At 38.0% G+C, this 16,253-nt stretch overlaps 1 protein-coding gene across 17 annotated transcripts in view; it reads right to left on the bottom strand.

Moving 5' to 3' along the window:
• Positions 1-16,253, bottom strand: part of RBM41 (RNA binding motif protein 41) — a 75,481-nt gene that overhangs the window by 58,661 nt on the left and 567 nt on the right. For 10 of the 17 annotated variants that reach the window (XR_015159818.1, XR_015159821.1, XR_015159817.1 and 7 more), the window contains exons 2-5: positions 13,456-13,572; positions 12,702-12,894; positions 12,027-12,231; positions 10,096-10,167 (exon numbers count right to left, since the gene is read on the bottom strand). Coding sequence is in view for 12 of the 17 variants with exons in the window: in XM_086389650.1 (XP_086245776.1) it covers positions 10,096-10,167; positions 12,027-12,231; positions 12,702-12,894; positions 13,456-13,572 (587 nt within the window). In the remaining 5 variants the exon portion in view is untranslated. Of the gene's footprint in view, positions 1-10,095; positions 10,168-12,026; positions 12,232-12,701; positions 12,895-13,455; positions 13,573-16,085; positions 16,196-16,253 lie in introns of all 17 variants that reach the window. The other 7 variants (XR_015159819.1, XM_086389651.1, XM_086389656.1 and 4 more) reach the window with 2 other exon arrangements.

Genomic DNA, 16,253 nt, shown 5'->3' with positions numbered 1-16,253 from the left:
AGTAAGAATAGTAAGATTTGTTGCATTTTAACTTTTCATAATCCCATTTCCCTCTCTCCAGTTTTTCAGCAGCTACTATGATAGTTGTGAAAAGCATTAGCCTAACTTACATTGAAGGAAGCAGAGCAGTTCCAGAGCTTCCATTCTCAGAGAACATCACTATTTGATTTTCTTCTACTTCTGCTTTATTGACTACATCAAGGCCTTTGACTGTGTGGATCACAACAAACTGTGGAAAATTCTTTTTTTTTTAATTTCACCTGTTTCTTTTTATTTTTTATATTTATTTTATTTTTTAACTTTACAATAAAATTCTTAAAGAGAGGAATACCAGACCACCTTACCTGCCTCCTAAGAAATCTGTATGCAAGTCAAGAAGCAACAGTTAGAACCAGACATGGAACAACAGACTGGTTCCAAATTGGCAAAGGAGTACATCAAGGCTGTATATTATCACCCTGCTTATTTAACTTCTTATGCAGAGTACATCATGAGAAATGCCAGGCTGGATGAATCACAAGCTGGAATCAGGATTGCCAGGAGAAATATCAATAACTTCAGATATGCAGATGACACTACCCTTATGGCAGAAAGTGAAGAGGAACTAAAGAGCCTCTTGATGAAAGTGAAAGAGGAGAGTGAAAAAGCTGGCTTGAAACTCAACATTCCAAAAACTAAGATCATGGCATCTGGTCCCATCACTTCATGACAAATAGATGGGGAAACCATGGAAACAATGAGAGACTTCACTTTTTTGGGCTCCAAAATCAGTGCAGATGGTGACTGCAGCCATGAAATTAAGACGCTTACTCCTTGGAAGAAAAGCTATGACAAACCTAGACAGCATAGTGAAAAGCAGAGACATTACTTTGCCAACAAAGGTGCATCTAGTCAAAGCTATGGTTTTTCTAGTAGTCATGTATGGATGTGAGAGTTAGACTATAAGGAAAGCTGAGCACCAAAGAATTGATGCTTTTGAACTGTGGTGTTGGAGAAGACTCTTGAGAGTCCCTTGGATTGCAAGGAGATCAAACCAGTCAATCCTAAAGGAAATCAGTCCTGAATATTCATTGGAAGGACTGCTGCTGAAGCTGAAGCTCTAGTACTTTGGCCACCTGATGCGAAGAACTGACTCACTGAAAAACACCCTGATGCTGGGAGAGTTTGAAGGCAGGAAGAGAAGGGGATGACAGAGGATGAGATGGTTGGATAGCATCACCAACTTGATGGACATGAATTTGAGCAAGCTCCGGGAGTTGGTGATGGACAGGGAAGCCTGGTGTGCTGCAGTCCATGGGGTCATAAAGAGCTGAACATGACTGAGCGACTGAATTGAACTGAAAAGCTACATTCTGAGGGTTTGTCTTTGACTTGGTTCATACCTAGATCATGTCAAGAGCGATCAATGGAGCTTTTTTAACCCTGCAGCTACTTGAGTGGCATTACCAGCTAGAGCTAAGAGAAGGCTGACAAACAAACAAAACTTAAAAGGAAACATAGGGAATAAGGATCACACTGATTTCAAAATAGATTACAAAGCTATAGCAACTGAAACAATATGGTAGTGGCTTAAAGACAGATATGTGAACCAGTGGAAAAGAATAGAGAGCCCAGAATTAAACTACACATGTATAGTCAACCGATGTTTGACAAGGGTGCCAGGAATACATAATCAGGAAAGGATAGTCTCTTCAACAAATGGTGCTGGGAAAAGTATACGAAAGTGAAAGTGAAGTCGCTCAGTTGTGTCTGACTCTTTGTGACCCCATGGACTGTAGCCTACCAGGCTCCTCTGTCCATGGGATTTTCCAGGCAATAGTACTGGAGTGGATTGCCATTTCCTTCTCCAGGGGATCTTCCCGACCCAGGGATCGAACCCGGGTCTCCCACATTGTAGACAGACGCTTAACCGTCTGAGCCACAAGGGAAGTCTATATCCACATGCAAAAAAGTGAAACTGTACCCTTATCTTATGCCTTTCACAAAACTCAATTCAAAATGGATTAAAAACTTAAACATAAGACCTGAATTCTAAAACTCCTATTGAAAACATAGGGAGAAACCCTCTTGACAATTAGTGTTGGCAATGTTATTGGCTATAACCTCCAAAACATAGGTAATGAAAGCAAAAATAGAGAAGTGGGAATACATCAAACTAAAAAGCTTTATCATAGCAAAAGAAAGAATAGAGTAAAAAGGAAACTTATAGAATGGGAGAATATATAGTAGACTCTTGAACAACACCAGTTTGAACTGTACAGGTCCACTTAATGCAGATTTTCTTTTTTGCAGTAAATATACACTATAGTACTATAAGATTTGTGGTTGATTTAACCTATAGATGTGAAACCATGGATATAGAATGCTGATTATAAAGTCATACATGGATTTTTGATTACTTGGAGTGTCAGTGCCCCCAACCCCTATGTTGTTCGAGAGTCAACTGTATTTGCAAACTACATATCTGTTGCTGTTACTGCTAAGTTGCTTCAGTCGTGTCCGACTCTGTGTGACCCCATAGATGGCAGCCCACCAAGCTCTGCTGTCCTGGGATTCTCCAGGCAAGAACACTGGAGTGGGTTGCCATTTCCTTCTCCAATGCATGAAAGTGAAAAGTGAAAGTGAAGTCGCTCAGTCGTGTCCAAATCCTAGCAACCCCATGGACTGCAGCCTACCAGGCTCCTCCATCCATGGGATTTTCCAGGCAAGAGTACTGGAGTGGGGTGCCATTGCCTTCTCCAACATATCTGTTAAGGGGTTAATATTCAAAACGTATAGGAAATACCTACAACTCAATGGCATAAAAATAAAACCTGATTAAAAAAAGGACAAAGTATTTGAATAGACATTTCTCCACAGCAGATATACAAATGGCCAACATTTGTACAGGTAACATGAAAAGGTGCTCACCATCACTAATCATCAGGGAAATGCAAATCAAAGTCACAGTGAGATACATGTGCATGTGTAAGTGTATGCCAAGGAAAGTGAGGCCCTCAGAAGTCCCTAATCTCTCACTTCTAACTGATCTTGAGGCTCAGCATAAGCGGGAAGTGAAGTCTAAGACAGAGTTGCAAACTGCTTCCCTGAACACTGAAAGAGTAACCTAACACACTCACACAGAGCCCCTTGATAAAGGCTCATATACTTTTTGATTTAAGACATTTAAGAAAAACTCTCCAATCATTAGTGGCTTACTATGCTAACTGGAGAAGGCAATGGCACCCCACTCCAGTACTCTTGCCTAGAAAATCCCATGGACGGAGGAGCCTGGAAGGCTGCCATCCATGGGGTCACTGAGGGTCGGACACGACTGAGCGACTTCACTTTCACTTTTCACTTTCATGCATTGGAGAAGTAAATGGCAATCCACTCCAGTGTTCTTGCCTGGAGAATCCCAGGGACGGGGGAGCCTGGTGGGCTGCCGTTTATGGGGTTGCACAGAGTTGGACACGACTGAAGTGACTTAGCAGCAGCATGCTAAGTGGATAGAGACTTCAGTAACTTTACATGACAAAGAATTAAAAATTGACAGAATTGGTTCAGGAACATCACTAAACAAACAAATAGCAACCAACAAACCCTGGGTGGGGAGGGGTTGATTGACTTTTCAGAGTTGTTACATAATATTATTTTAAATGTCTAATTTTCAACAATAAAATTATAAGACTGTAAGGGACTGAATATTTGTGCCCCCACCCCCGAATTCATATGTTGAATCCCCACCCTTCAATATGATAGTAATAGGAAGTGGGGATGCTTGAGTAGTAATTAGGATTGGATAAGGTCCTAAGAGTGGAGCCCTCATGTATGGGATCAATGCCCTTATAGTCATCAGAGAGCCTGCTTCTTCTCTCTGCTATCTACCAGGTGAGGATCCAGTAAGAATTCAGCAGTCTGAAACCCATAAGAGGGTTCTTATTGGAACTAGACCATGCTGGAACCCTGATCCTAGATTTCCAGCCTCTAGAACTGTGAGAAATACATCTCTGTTGATTATAAGTCACCCAGTTTGGTACTTTGTTATAACAGCCTCAGATGACAAAGGCATTGGGAAAAAAAAAAAAAACAACCCCCCACCTTAAAACCGAGAAAGTATGATCCATACACAGAAAAAAGAAACAGTTGATAGAAACTCTCCTGAGGAGTCACATTGGGCTTCTCAGAAAAAAAAAAAAAAAAAAAACAACTTTAAATCGTTATTATAAGTTATTCAAACAAAGGAAACCACGTATAAAGAATTAAAGAATGTTTCAGAATATCTTACCAAATACAGAATAAAAATAAAAGATAGAAATTATAATAAAGAATCAAATAGAAATTTTCAAGCAGTATAATAACTGAGATGAAAAATACACTAGAGGGGCTCAACAGGAGATGTGAATTGACAGCAGAATCATCAAACCTGAAGATATGTCAACTACATAATCTGAGGAAGCTCACTAAAGTTTAGGAGCAGAAAGAAAAAAGAGTAAAGAAAAAGACAATGCAGTCTTGGGAACCTATGGGAGACAAGCAAGCATACCAACACATGCATAATGGACTCTCAGAAGAAGAAGAAACAAAAAGAATATTTGAAGAGTTAATGGTCAAAAGCTTCCCCAAATTGATGAAAAACACTAATCCATACATCATGGAACTTCAACAGACTACAAGAAGGATGAATTCGAAGGTACCTATGTGAAGTCTGTCCAAAGAGACACTTAAACAAGTAGTCAAACTGTCAAAAGTAGAAGATGAAGAACAGATCTTGAAAGCAGTAAGAAGAGGCTCACCATGGACAAGGGGTCCTGAGATTAATAGTTGACGTCTCAATAGAAATTAGAAGGGGCCAAAAGGCAGTTGAGATGATACATTTGATCTGCTAAAAGAAGAAGACTGCCAACCAAAAATTCAATGTCCAGGAAAAAACTATAATGTAAAACTAAAGGAGAAATTAAAACATCCCAAGATAAACAGAGTTTACTACAAGATGATCTGCCCTGTAAGAAAAACTACACAGAGTCTTTTAGACTGAAATAAATGGGCACTAAATAATAACTCAAATTTACCCAAAGAAAGGACACTAGCAAAGTTGACTACATAGGTAAACATTAAAGACAGTATAAACGTTTTTATCCCTGTGCTCTTTTTTTTGTTGTTGTCCATCTGACTTAAAAGATAAAAGATAACCGCATAAAGCAATAATTATAAAACTCTGTTGGTAGGCTTAAAATTTAGAAAGATGTCATTTGTATGACAATAATAGTACAAAGGAGGAAGGACAGAACACAGGTAAATAAGAATGCAGTTTTTGAACATTATTGAAATTAAGTTGGCACTAATACAAACAAAATTATTCAAGCTCAGGTGTTAATTATAATCCCCAGGGCAAATTACTAAAAGAGTAACAAAAATAGTAAAAGAAGCAACAAGTTAATTAAGATGACACACTGTAAAAGCTGATTTAACATTAAGGAATAAATGGAGTAATAGAGTAACAAAAAGATACAGACATATCAAAAATAAATAGCAAAATGGCAGATGTAGAACCTACCTTATCAACAGACTCCACTTAAATGCATTAAATATAAATTAACACTCTACATAATTGGAAGCAGGGATTTAAGAAAAACATGCTCTAAATAACTATTTGCTGTCTATAAGAGACACTTTGGTTTTTTAAAAAGTTGAAAGTAAAAGGACAGAAAAAGATACTCTATGCAAAAAAGAAAGTAAAGCAGAGTACAAGAAATTTGAGTCTTTTTTCCTTGGTAATTCTAGCTAAAGGACTGTGAATTCTATTGCCTTTTCCATTGAGCCAACTTTTGGTTTTCTTGATTTTCTCTATTTTTTATTCATTTTTCATTTATTTTTGCTCTAATCTTTCTTTCTTTCCTTAAGTTAGATATGGGTTTATTTGCCTTCTTTTTGTAGCTTTTTTCATTAAACTTCAATTTTTTTAGAGCTTCACAGCAAAATTGAGGGGAAGTTACAGAGATTTCCCACCTATTCCCCAGACCCCACACATGCTTAGTCTCCCTCATTACCTCCCACCAGAGTGGGACATTTGTTACAACTGATGAGCCTACACTGACACATCATAATTACTCCAAGTCTGTAGTTTACCATTTACTCTTGGTATCATATATCCAAAGGGTTTGGACAAATTTTTGTAGTTTCTTGAGGTGGAAGTTTTGGTTATAAATTTGAGGGTTTTCCTCTTTATTAATATTGGCATTTACAGCTTTAAAAAGCCCCTTGAGTACCTCTTCTACTGCATTCCTGAAGTTTTTGTATATTTTGTTTTCATTCATCTCAAAGTACTTTCTAATGTCCCTTGCAACTTCTTTTTGATCCTTGGTTATTTGGTAGAGTGTTAAATAATTTCCACATATTTGTAAATTTCCTCTGTCCATCTATTATTGATTTCTAATTTCCTTTCACTGTAAACAGAAGTGGTGAGAGTGGACATCCTTGTCTTATTCTTGGTATTGGAAGGACAATTTCAATCTTTTCACCATTAACTATGATGTTAATTATTAAGACAAATAATGGCCAATAGATTTCTGACAAAAATGCAAAGACAAGTAAATGGAGAAAGAACACTCTTTTCAACAATTAGTACTGGATAATCAGATATTCATAAGCAAAAAAGTGAACCTTAACATAAACCTCACACCTTATATAAACATTAAGTCAAAGTGGATCATAGACTTAAATGTAAGATATACAATTATAAAACTGTTAGAAGAAAATAAAGGAATAAACCTTTTTCATAAAATCTAGTGTTTTTAGACATAATAAAGCACAATACATTAAAGAAAAAATGGATAAACTGGACTGTATCAAAATTTAAAATATTTGCTCTGAAGCAAAAAATTTGCATACAGAAAACTACAAAATTTTGCTAAAAGACATAAACAAATACAAAGACATTCTGTGTTCATGGATTGAAGATTTAGCATTGTTGTCAGTACCACCCAAAGTGATATACAAATTCAAAGCAATACTATCAAAATCTCAATGATGTTTTTTGCAGAAATAGAAAAATCTGGGAATTCTCTGGCAGTGCAGTGGTTAAAGACTCGGTGCTTTCCCTGCTGTGGGCCTGGGTTTGATCCCTGGTAAGGGAACTGCTGCTGCTAAGTCGCTTCAGTAGTGTCCGACTCTGTGCGACCCCATAGATGGCAGCCCACCAGGCTCCCCCGTCCCTGGGATTCTCCAGGCAGGAACACTGGAGTGGGTTGCCATTTCCTTCTCCAATGCATGAAAGTGAAAAGTGAAAGTGAAGTCGCTCAGTCGTGTCCGACTCTTCGCGACCCCAGGGACTGCAGCCCACCAGGCTCCTCCGTCCATGGGATCTTCCAGGCAAGAGTACTGGAGTGGGGTGCCATTGCCTTCTCCAGGTAAGGGAACTAAGATCCCACAAACCATGTGGCATGGCAGAAAAAAAGGAAATAAAAAAATCTATCCTAAAATTCATATGGAATCTCAAGGGACTCAAACAATGAAAACAATTTTGAAAAAGAAGAGCAAAGTTGGAGGTCTCGTACTTTCTGATTTCAAAGTTTACAACAAATCTATAGTAGTTTAAAAAGTGTGGTACTAACATAAAGACAGACATGTATACCAATGGAATAGAATGGAGAGTCTGGAAATATACTCTTTCATTTACACTCAAATGATTTTCAGAGAGTGTGCCAAGACCATTCAATGAGGAAAGACAGTCATTTCAACAAGTAGTACTGGAAAAGCTGGATATCAAACATGCAAAAAATGAAGTTGGACCCCTTATATATGAAGTTAACTCAAAATGGATCAAAGACCTAAACATAAGAGCCAAAACTATAAAACTTTTTGAAGATAACATAGGAAAAACAGTTTATGACATCAGACTTGGCAAGATTTACTGGATATAACAACAAAAGCACAGGGAACAAAAAAATAGACAAACTGGACTTTATCAAAAATAAAAACTTTTGTGCATCAAAGGATACTATTGACAGAATAAGAAGGCAACCATAGAATAGGAGAAAATATTTGCAAATCATATATCTGAAAAGGGAGTAATATCCAGAATACATAAAGAACTCCTGCAACTTAACAACAAACAACCCATTTAAAAACGGGCAAAAGACATCCTTGTACATTGCTGGTATGAATTTAAAACAGTATAGTCTCTATGGCAAACAGTATGGTGGTTTCTCAAAAGATTAAACATAGAATTACCATATAATCCAGAAATTCCACTTAACATATTCAAAAGAATGAAAGCAGGGACCGGAACAGACTGTTGTACATCCAGATTCATAGCAGCATTATTCACAATAGCGAAAAGACAGACATTACATAAGTGTCCATTGACAGATGAATAGATTAATAAAATGTACTAGATACATACAATAAAATATTATTTAGCCTTAAAAAGGGAGGAAATCCTGATACATGCTACAATATGGATGCTAAGTGAAATAAGCCAGACACAAAAAGACAAAAACTATGATTCTGTTTACATGAGGTACCTAGAATATTCAAATTCATAGAGAGAGAGAGCAGAATGGTGGTTGGTAGAAGGTAAGGCAAGGGGAGAGTGGGGAGTTAGTGTTTAATGGGTACAGAGTTTCAGTTTGGGAAGATGAACAAGTTCTGGAGATGGATGGCGATGATGGCTGCAGAACAATGTGAATATACTTAATGCCACAGAACTGTACACTTAAAAAATAGTTAGAATGGTCAATTTTATGTTAGGTATATTTTACCACAATAAAAGAAAGTTTGCTCTGCAGAAGACACTGTTAAGAGAATGAAAAGACAAGCTGCACACTGGGATAAAATATTGTAAATCATATATCCAACAGAGAATTGTGTTTGACTATATAAAGAACTCTCAAAAGTCAACAGGAAAAAATAAACAACTAAATGAAAAACAGCAAAAGATTTGAACAGACACTTCAGCAAATAGGATATAAAGATGGCACATAAGCATATGAAAAGATGTTTAATATCATTAGCCATTAAGGAAATGCAAATTAAAACTACAATGAGATACCACTTCACAGCTATTAGAATAACTAAAATAAATACCAACAATACCAAATGCTGACAAAGATGTAGAGCAATTGGAACTCTCATACATTGCTGGTGAAAATGTAAAATGGTTCAGCCACTCTTGAAAATGGTTTGGCAGTTTCTTATAAAGTTAAACAAACACTTACCATATGACCCAGTAATCCCACTCCTAGATATTTACCTTAGAGAAATAAAAATTTCATGTTCACACAAAAGCCTGTACAAGAATATTCATATCAGTATTATTCATAATCACCATAACCTGGAAACAGCCCAAATGCACTTGATGGGTGAGTGGATAGACAAACTTTGGAACATTCATACAATGGAATGCTACTCAGCAAAAATGAACTACTGATACACACAACTTGGATGAATCTCAAAAGCACTACACTGCATGAAAGAAGTCACTCTCAAAAGATTACATTTTGTATGATTCTATTTGTATGACATTCTCTAAAACACAAAATCACAGTGATGGAGAATAGATCAGTGATTGATTGCCAGAGATTACGAGTGGAATTGGGAGTGACTTCAATGGATAGTATGAAGGAGTTTGAGGGTGATGGAGCTGTTCTCTATCCTGATTGTGGTGGTGATTACATGAATCTATGTGATTAACATGATTTACAATTCACAGAATTGTACACACACCTCCCCCCCAAATAAACAGGCAATTTTATTGTAAGTTCATTTCAAAAATAAAGTAAAATATTAGCTACTATATCATCATCAATAGTTATACTTTACTGATTAAAAATATTCAGGATTATGAAATAGGATCAAAAAGACATTAAGGTCATTTTATGTCTGGTACAATAACTTAAAAGGTATAGAGAAAAAAATCAACAACACTAAATGTTAAAGCTTTAAACTTCTAACTCCTCTTTAATATTCTGTATCAGGATTATATGCTCCCTGTGGATCATGTCCTACAAACATTGTCATATACTGAATATGAAATTAAATAAGAACTCAACTTAGAAGTCTGGGACCCTAGGTTACATTCCTAAATCTAACACTGTAAGAAAACTCTCGACTTGCCTTTTGTGCCTAATTTTATCTTCCTCTTCATTGAGGTCATGTACTTGTCTGCACTTGTCTTTTTGTGGTATGCTGTGAAGGTGTAAAGCAAGGAGTTTCAAAGATAGGAAACAGAACAGATTCATACACTACCCACCCACCCCAAATACCAGGTACTGCTTTAAGTGATTTACATGTATTACCTGTCTTAATCCTAACAACCCTACAATACAGCTACTATTAATATTCTCTTGAAGGAAATCAAGCACAGTATGGTAACTTGCCCCACATCTTTAGATAGTAAGTGGGGGAGCCAGGATGTTCCCAGCAGTCTGTCTCCACAGCCCATGTTCTTGATCAGCAAGCTATAATGTCTCTCCACAAAAGCTGTTTCTTCATTCCTTCCTTCACCACTGCTCTTCCATGTCTATGGTCTCTCTCTCTAACAAACCACTCATTCTATTGACTTTATTGTCTAAGCATAGAGGAGTCCTGATTCTATGGATCTAGTTCTGCCCTCTCCCTGGAGTTTCACTGCTACATTTCCATCAGCCTCCTCAATATCTGCACTGGATGATCCTGCAGTCTCAAAAATTTAACATGTTTAAAATCAAACTCATCATCTTTCCTCAAAATTTTCCCATAAAGGCTTTCTTAATTTTGCCAACTGTTAAGTCACACAGCCTTGAAACACCTGGGATATCTTTGACACAGGATCTCCACTAACCTTCATTCTCAGTCAACAAGTTTTACCAATTGTTCTTTTGTAATGTCTCTTATAACCATACCTACTTCTCTTTCCAATTTCTTTGTCATCATCCTAGTGCAGCTCTTCCTGAAGAAATGACCGTGATTACTCCTAAATTTTTTCCCTGCTTCCAGTTCTCCCGCTCATGTATTTGATTTACTGGCCACCAGATTCATCAAGTTCAGACACTGCTTTTATTATGTTACTCCTGGTTCAAAGACCTTAACTATACCCAAGATGACTAACTGAATAACTAACTCCATGTAGATCTATACTACTTGCCAAATAAAGTTCAAAAATTTTAGCTATCTTTTTAACTTTGTCTCTCACAATACCTCCAAACATGACTTAGTTCATGACATCTGCTACAAGTGAAATGCCCCTCCCTCTCCTTCCTGAAGACTTGGTAGTATTAAAAGAACATTTAAATCTTATCTCCTCTGAGAGGCCATCTTTAGTCACATCAATGCACAGTGACCTTTCCCTTCTCTGAACTCCTACAGCACTTAACAACTGTATCTAGCCTTGTTACTAAATGCTGTGCACTTCTCTCTCCAACTAGATTCCAACTGGCACAAAGTCAAGAAGTCATTTCTTAAACTTCTGCATACCTTCCATAGCGCCTAGCAAAACTTCTCTGTTAAATCCACTCTTTCTGGCTAAGACACACATTTATCTGTATATTTTGTGCTAATTTATAGTTCCACCTCAGGACCCTTCACAATCTAGCCTCACCTACCTTTTCCAGTGTCATCTTCTGCCAGTCCTCACCATGTCCTACACGTCCTGCCACAATGAACTTTTCACTGTTCCCTAGACACACCAGGTTCTTTCACAATCTTGTTCCTACTCACCTACTATCCATAAACACCCTCTTCCCACTATTTACTGACAAATGCCTGTTGATCCATCAAGACTTGGTACAAGTACAAATATAAACTCCTGACTCCCCCAACTAGACTTAGATGCTCTATGTCTTAGGTCCCCTCAGCATCATTTACATCTCTACAATAGCAATTTCCAGGGTGTACTGCAACTAACTAGGTACATATTTGTCTTTCTCGTGGGACTATATATACATTCCTCAAGAGTAGCAATAGTTCATTTTTCCCCCACTCCCTCCACTAACTCTTCATAGTTAAGGCCCTGATGTTAAATCTTTCTGCCAGTGAAAGCGTATATCAAGTCAGTGGTGATCACATACCTTGGTAATAAAGAGCCTTGAGGAAAGAGTGACGATCAGCTCCCTGAAATAAAGAATTTTCTATTTCCATTTCTCGCCGGGTCAGCTGTTTGCTCTTTGCAAATCTCTGTGGCAGGCAAAGGATGCGCTGACGCTCTGAGATCCTTTCCTCAATATCTTGAAGACGGTTCTGTATTGCTTCAGGGGTTGCCCTAAGTCTCGCTCTCTGAAATTGGAGAAATGAGACGGCCTGAGATGGCGTATATCACAGAGGACACACCCTGAAAGTGACAATCTGATGCCTTAAACAAGAATGAAAATGATCAGGGCGCCAAAATGGTCATTTATAGATATGTCAGCTAGGAAGTCAAGGAGCGGGAATTCCCTGGTGGTCCAGTGGTTAGGATTCTGTGCTTTTACTACTGAGGGTACAGGTTCAATCCCTGGTAGTGGAACTAAGATCCCATAAGCCACATGGTACAGCCAAAAATAAATAAAATTAAAAAAATAAAATCCTATTTGTTAAAAAAAAAAAGTCAAGGAGCAGCATCTCTTTTACCAAGGTCCTTACCTTAAAAACCAAAGAAGATTTAGATACAAGCTCAGTGTTTTGAGAACTCAAAATGAGAATGTTCTCAGTATCAAATGAAGAAATTGTCCTTTTTATTCTCCAGAAAAAAAAATTGCCCCACTCACCTTTTCACCTGAAACATGGCTCTTCCAAATCAAGATTTCTGTTTCATTAAGCCCCAGTTCCCTGAGAGAAGCAGTCTCCTGGTCCTTCTCATGCAGTGTCTGGAACTGGGACAAAGTCATAGTCCCAGCTGCTTCCTTCCCAAAGGGCTTATACATAGTACCAGGAGCAAAGCTCTCTTTCTTAGATACACATCTGCAAAACAAGCAGGAAGAGAGTAAGAACATCTTCAAGTTACCACAATGCACAGAAATGGGGCGTGCCATTAGAAGGCACAATGAAACTCAGGGGCAATTTCTCTCCTACATCCTATTTCTAGGTTAAAGCACTACTACAATGATACGGAATTCCACCAGTAGTCCAGGACTAACAAATGACTGAATCAAATATTTATTTACTGAACACTTACTATGCATCAGACACTGTGCCAGGTACTGAGGATTTAACAGTAAAAAAGACAACAGTTTCTGCTTTGTGCAAGGAACTGTAGAAGAGTGGCAAGTAAGCAGGCAATAACACTACTGGATTATAAGTACTATGAATGTTAAAGGAAGACACAGGAATGGTACTCAGCCCAGACAGAGTAGGATATGGAAGGCTTCCTAGAAGAGACACAGAAGTAAAACCCTGACTAATCAGTAGAAATCTGTCAAGGAAAGGGGGGGTGAGAGAGCAGTCTTCCACCCAGACTTGAAGAGCTATCTGTCACCTGGAGCTGAGGGTCTATGATACTCTTTTTGCAAAATCAATACCTACTCCTCAATGGAGACAGAGGTATCCAGTTGATGCTGAAGGAGGCTTTTCAGCTGCCTCTCCCCTTCTGTTTCCAGCTCCTCCAGGACATGCTCATCACTCTTGACACAGCTATTTACCCTGGAATAGATACAAGGATATATACAGAAAGTAGAAGTGACACTGAATCTCAAAATATATTCTTTAGCTATATTATCTACCATTAGTGATCCCATTTGTTCAAAGATACTTCTCTATTTGTTGCCCTTTATCACTCATTCCACAAACATTAACTAAGTACCTGTTTATACACAATGAATGCACTCTGCTGGGTACTGATGGAGTCAAAGATACACAAGACACAGTCCCTCTCATTAAGAAGCCTGCAATTTATTTAGGGAAAAGTAATAGATATGGATGTGTTGTATACAGGTGCCTAGGGTGAGGGCAGAGCAGGAAGGAGGGAGGGAGGGAGAATGAAAAGCACAGGGAGAGACTGACAGAGAGAGGAGAGAGAAAGAAAGAAGAGAAGAACGATATAAAGAAGCATATGCCAAATCAGTAGGAGTTCACAGAAGAAATAACTGGGAGGCAAGGTAGTAAATGAAGACTTTGGAAAGGTAATTCTTACACTGGCATTTGAAGGACTCTGTGTGATGAAGGAAAGAACAGGGAGAGAGAGCATGAAGAGACAGAAGTATGTTCTGGGGGATAATAAGAAATTTAATTTATCTGGCATTCATGTATGGCAACCTTGGGAGATCATGTTGGAGGGATAGTTAGACTGTGAATGGCCTTAAATACACCAACTAAGAGGTCTCAAACTTAATGGACAGGTATTAGAAGGCAATTTATTAGGCAGTTAAGTGACATGGTACAAGCGATGGTTTAGGAAAACGAATGTGGTTATAATAAGCCTTATGAATTAGTAAGAACAAAACCAGAAGAACTAGTTAGGAAACTATATAATTTATCAAACATGAGGTGATGAAAGTTCAAAGTGGAGTGCTAATAGTGACAATAGAAAGGAAGGCTTAAATGAGAAAGGCCTTTTGAACATAGGGGTAAGGAAGAAATGAAAAATAACCCCAAATTTCAAGCTGTGTAACTGAGCGATGGGACCAATGAACTAAAGAGGAAGTTCCAAATGGAGTAAATGGTTTGGGAAAGGGAAGTCATTCTTCTTTTAGCCATGTTGAGTCAACTAACTATTACAATTGAAATACCAGCATGAAGTATCAGGAATGCTTCAAAGACATACTGAGCCTGAGGTGACAGAAGGTGATATTGGCTAGAAGGAAAGTGAGAGAGAGAAGAAGTGTTGTATAGATGAGAGTCTGAGGCTGCGCATGGAAATCTTGAGTCATCTGTATTGTCAGGATCTGGAGCTGTGAGAGAGGAGATCTCCAAAAGATAGAGTATAGAAGCAAAGGTGAAGGGGATCATAACATTTTATAGCTTAAGCACTACTGTGTGGATATCTAGGTAATGCTAAATAACGAAAAACTCTGAGCATAAAGAAATAGCAGGACCATTTAAGTGTGCAAGAACAGATTTTAAAAGAAAAAAGCAAAGTGAGTTAACTCGATGAGGAAAATAAATACTAAATACATTTCTTAGCCCTTTACTATTGGGTTTATGATGAGACCTAGAAGATGTATCAGAGAAGGCAATGGCACCCCACTCCAGTACTCTTGCCTGGAAGATCCCATGGATGGAGGAGCCTGGTAGGCTGCAGTCCATGGGGTCGCTAAGAGTCAGACAGGACTGAGCGACTTCACTTTCACTTTTCCCTTTCATGCATTGGAGAAGGAAATGGCAACCCACTCCAGTGTTCTTGCCTGGAGAATCTCAGGGAGGGGGGAGCCTGGTGAGCTGCCATCTATGGGGTCGCACAGAGTTGGACACGACTGAAGTGACTTAGCAGCAACAGAAGATATATCTCTCATAGTTATAAAGAAAATTCCCACACTCTAGAAAGACTTATAACAACTTTAAGATCCATAGGCCCAGGGTTTTAAAAAATTCCTTTCAAGTATCTTAATATTTCCTTATTATTTAGAATTCTGAAAGTTCTTGCTAAATTTGAAGTTGCTTTGAAATGAATAAATCATAGCTAAATACATCAGCACACATAAATTTCAAAAAGAAATGTACAGTGAAAATAGTGCCAGAAAAATTCATACAATATGTGTCTATATAGAGCTGAAAATGGAATAACACTAGCGACATTTTGTTTAGATATAAATTCATATGTGGCAAAACTATTTAAAAAGAAAAAAAGCAAAGAACTGATTAAGGCAAAATACTGGATAGTGATCCTCTCAGGGAGGGAAGAGAAACACTCAGGAGCACACAAGCAGACTTCTGATACTGGTAATGTTCTATTGTAGTGAGGACGACTCTATTATTATTTTTTAACCTGTATATATTCATAATTTTGCATGTATGAGAGATATTATAAACAAAATTTTAAAGGCATTTTGAAGCAGGGAAAATCAGAAACTACTTTTTTAAGATGCAGAAACTAACGGTGCAGGACAGCATCATACCTGTAAGAATTTAAATGCACCGCCTTATTCCAGTGATTATTCTACTTGCAGAATGAATACAAAACTAATTTGATAAGGAGTCTTAAAAAAGGTTTCGTGTACCGTCAGTACTCGATTGCCAGCGCAGGCTTCCAACAAAGATCAGCCACGTTAAAGCTGCCATTTCCTGCAGAACCGGTAGGGGGAACTGCTCGCAGCGGTGCCTTTCTTTTCTTACAATAGATGGATACGGGTTTGTTACTTTGCTTCCAAATTTGTAGAAACAAAGTA

The sequence above is a fragment of the Bos grunniens genome, chromosome X (assembly GCF_055505025.1).
Source record: "Bos grunniens cultivar Pamir isolate PY7600 chromosome X, Bosgru_T2T1.0, whole genome shotgun sequence".
Taxonomy (NCBI): Eukaryota; Metazoa; Chordata; class Mammalia; order Artiodactyla; family Bovidae; genus Bos; species Bos grunniens.
The sequence above is the reverse complement of the archived record's forward strand: the minus strand, read 5'-3'. Positions and strand labels throughout refer to the sequence as shown.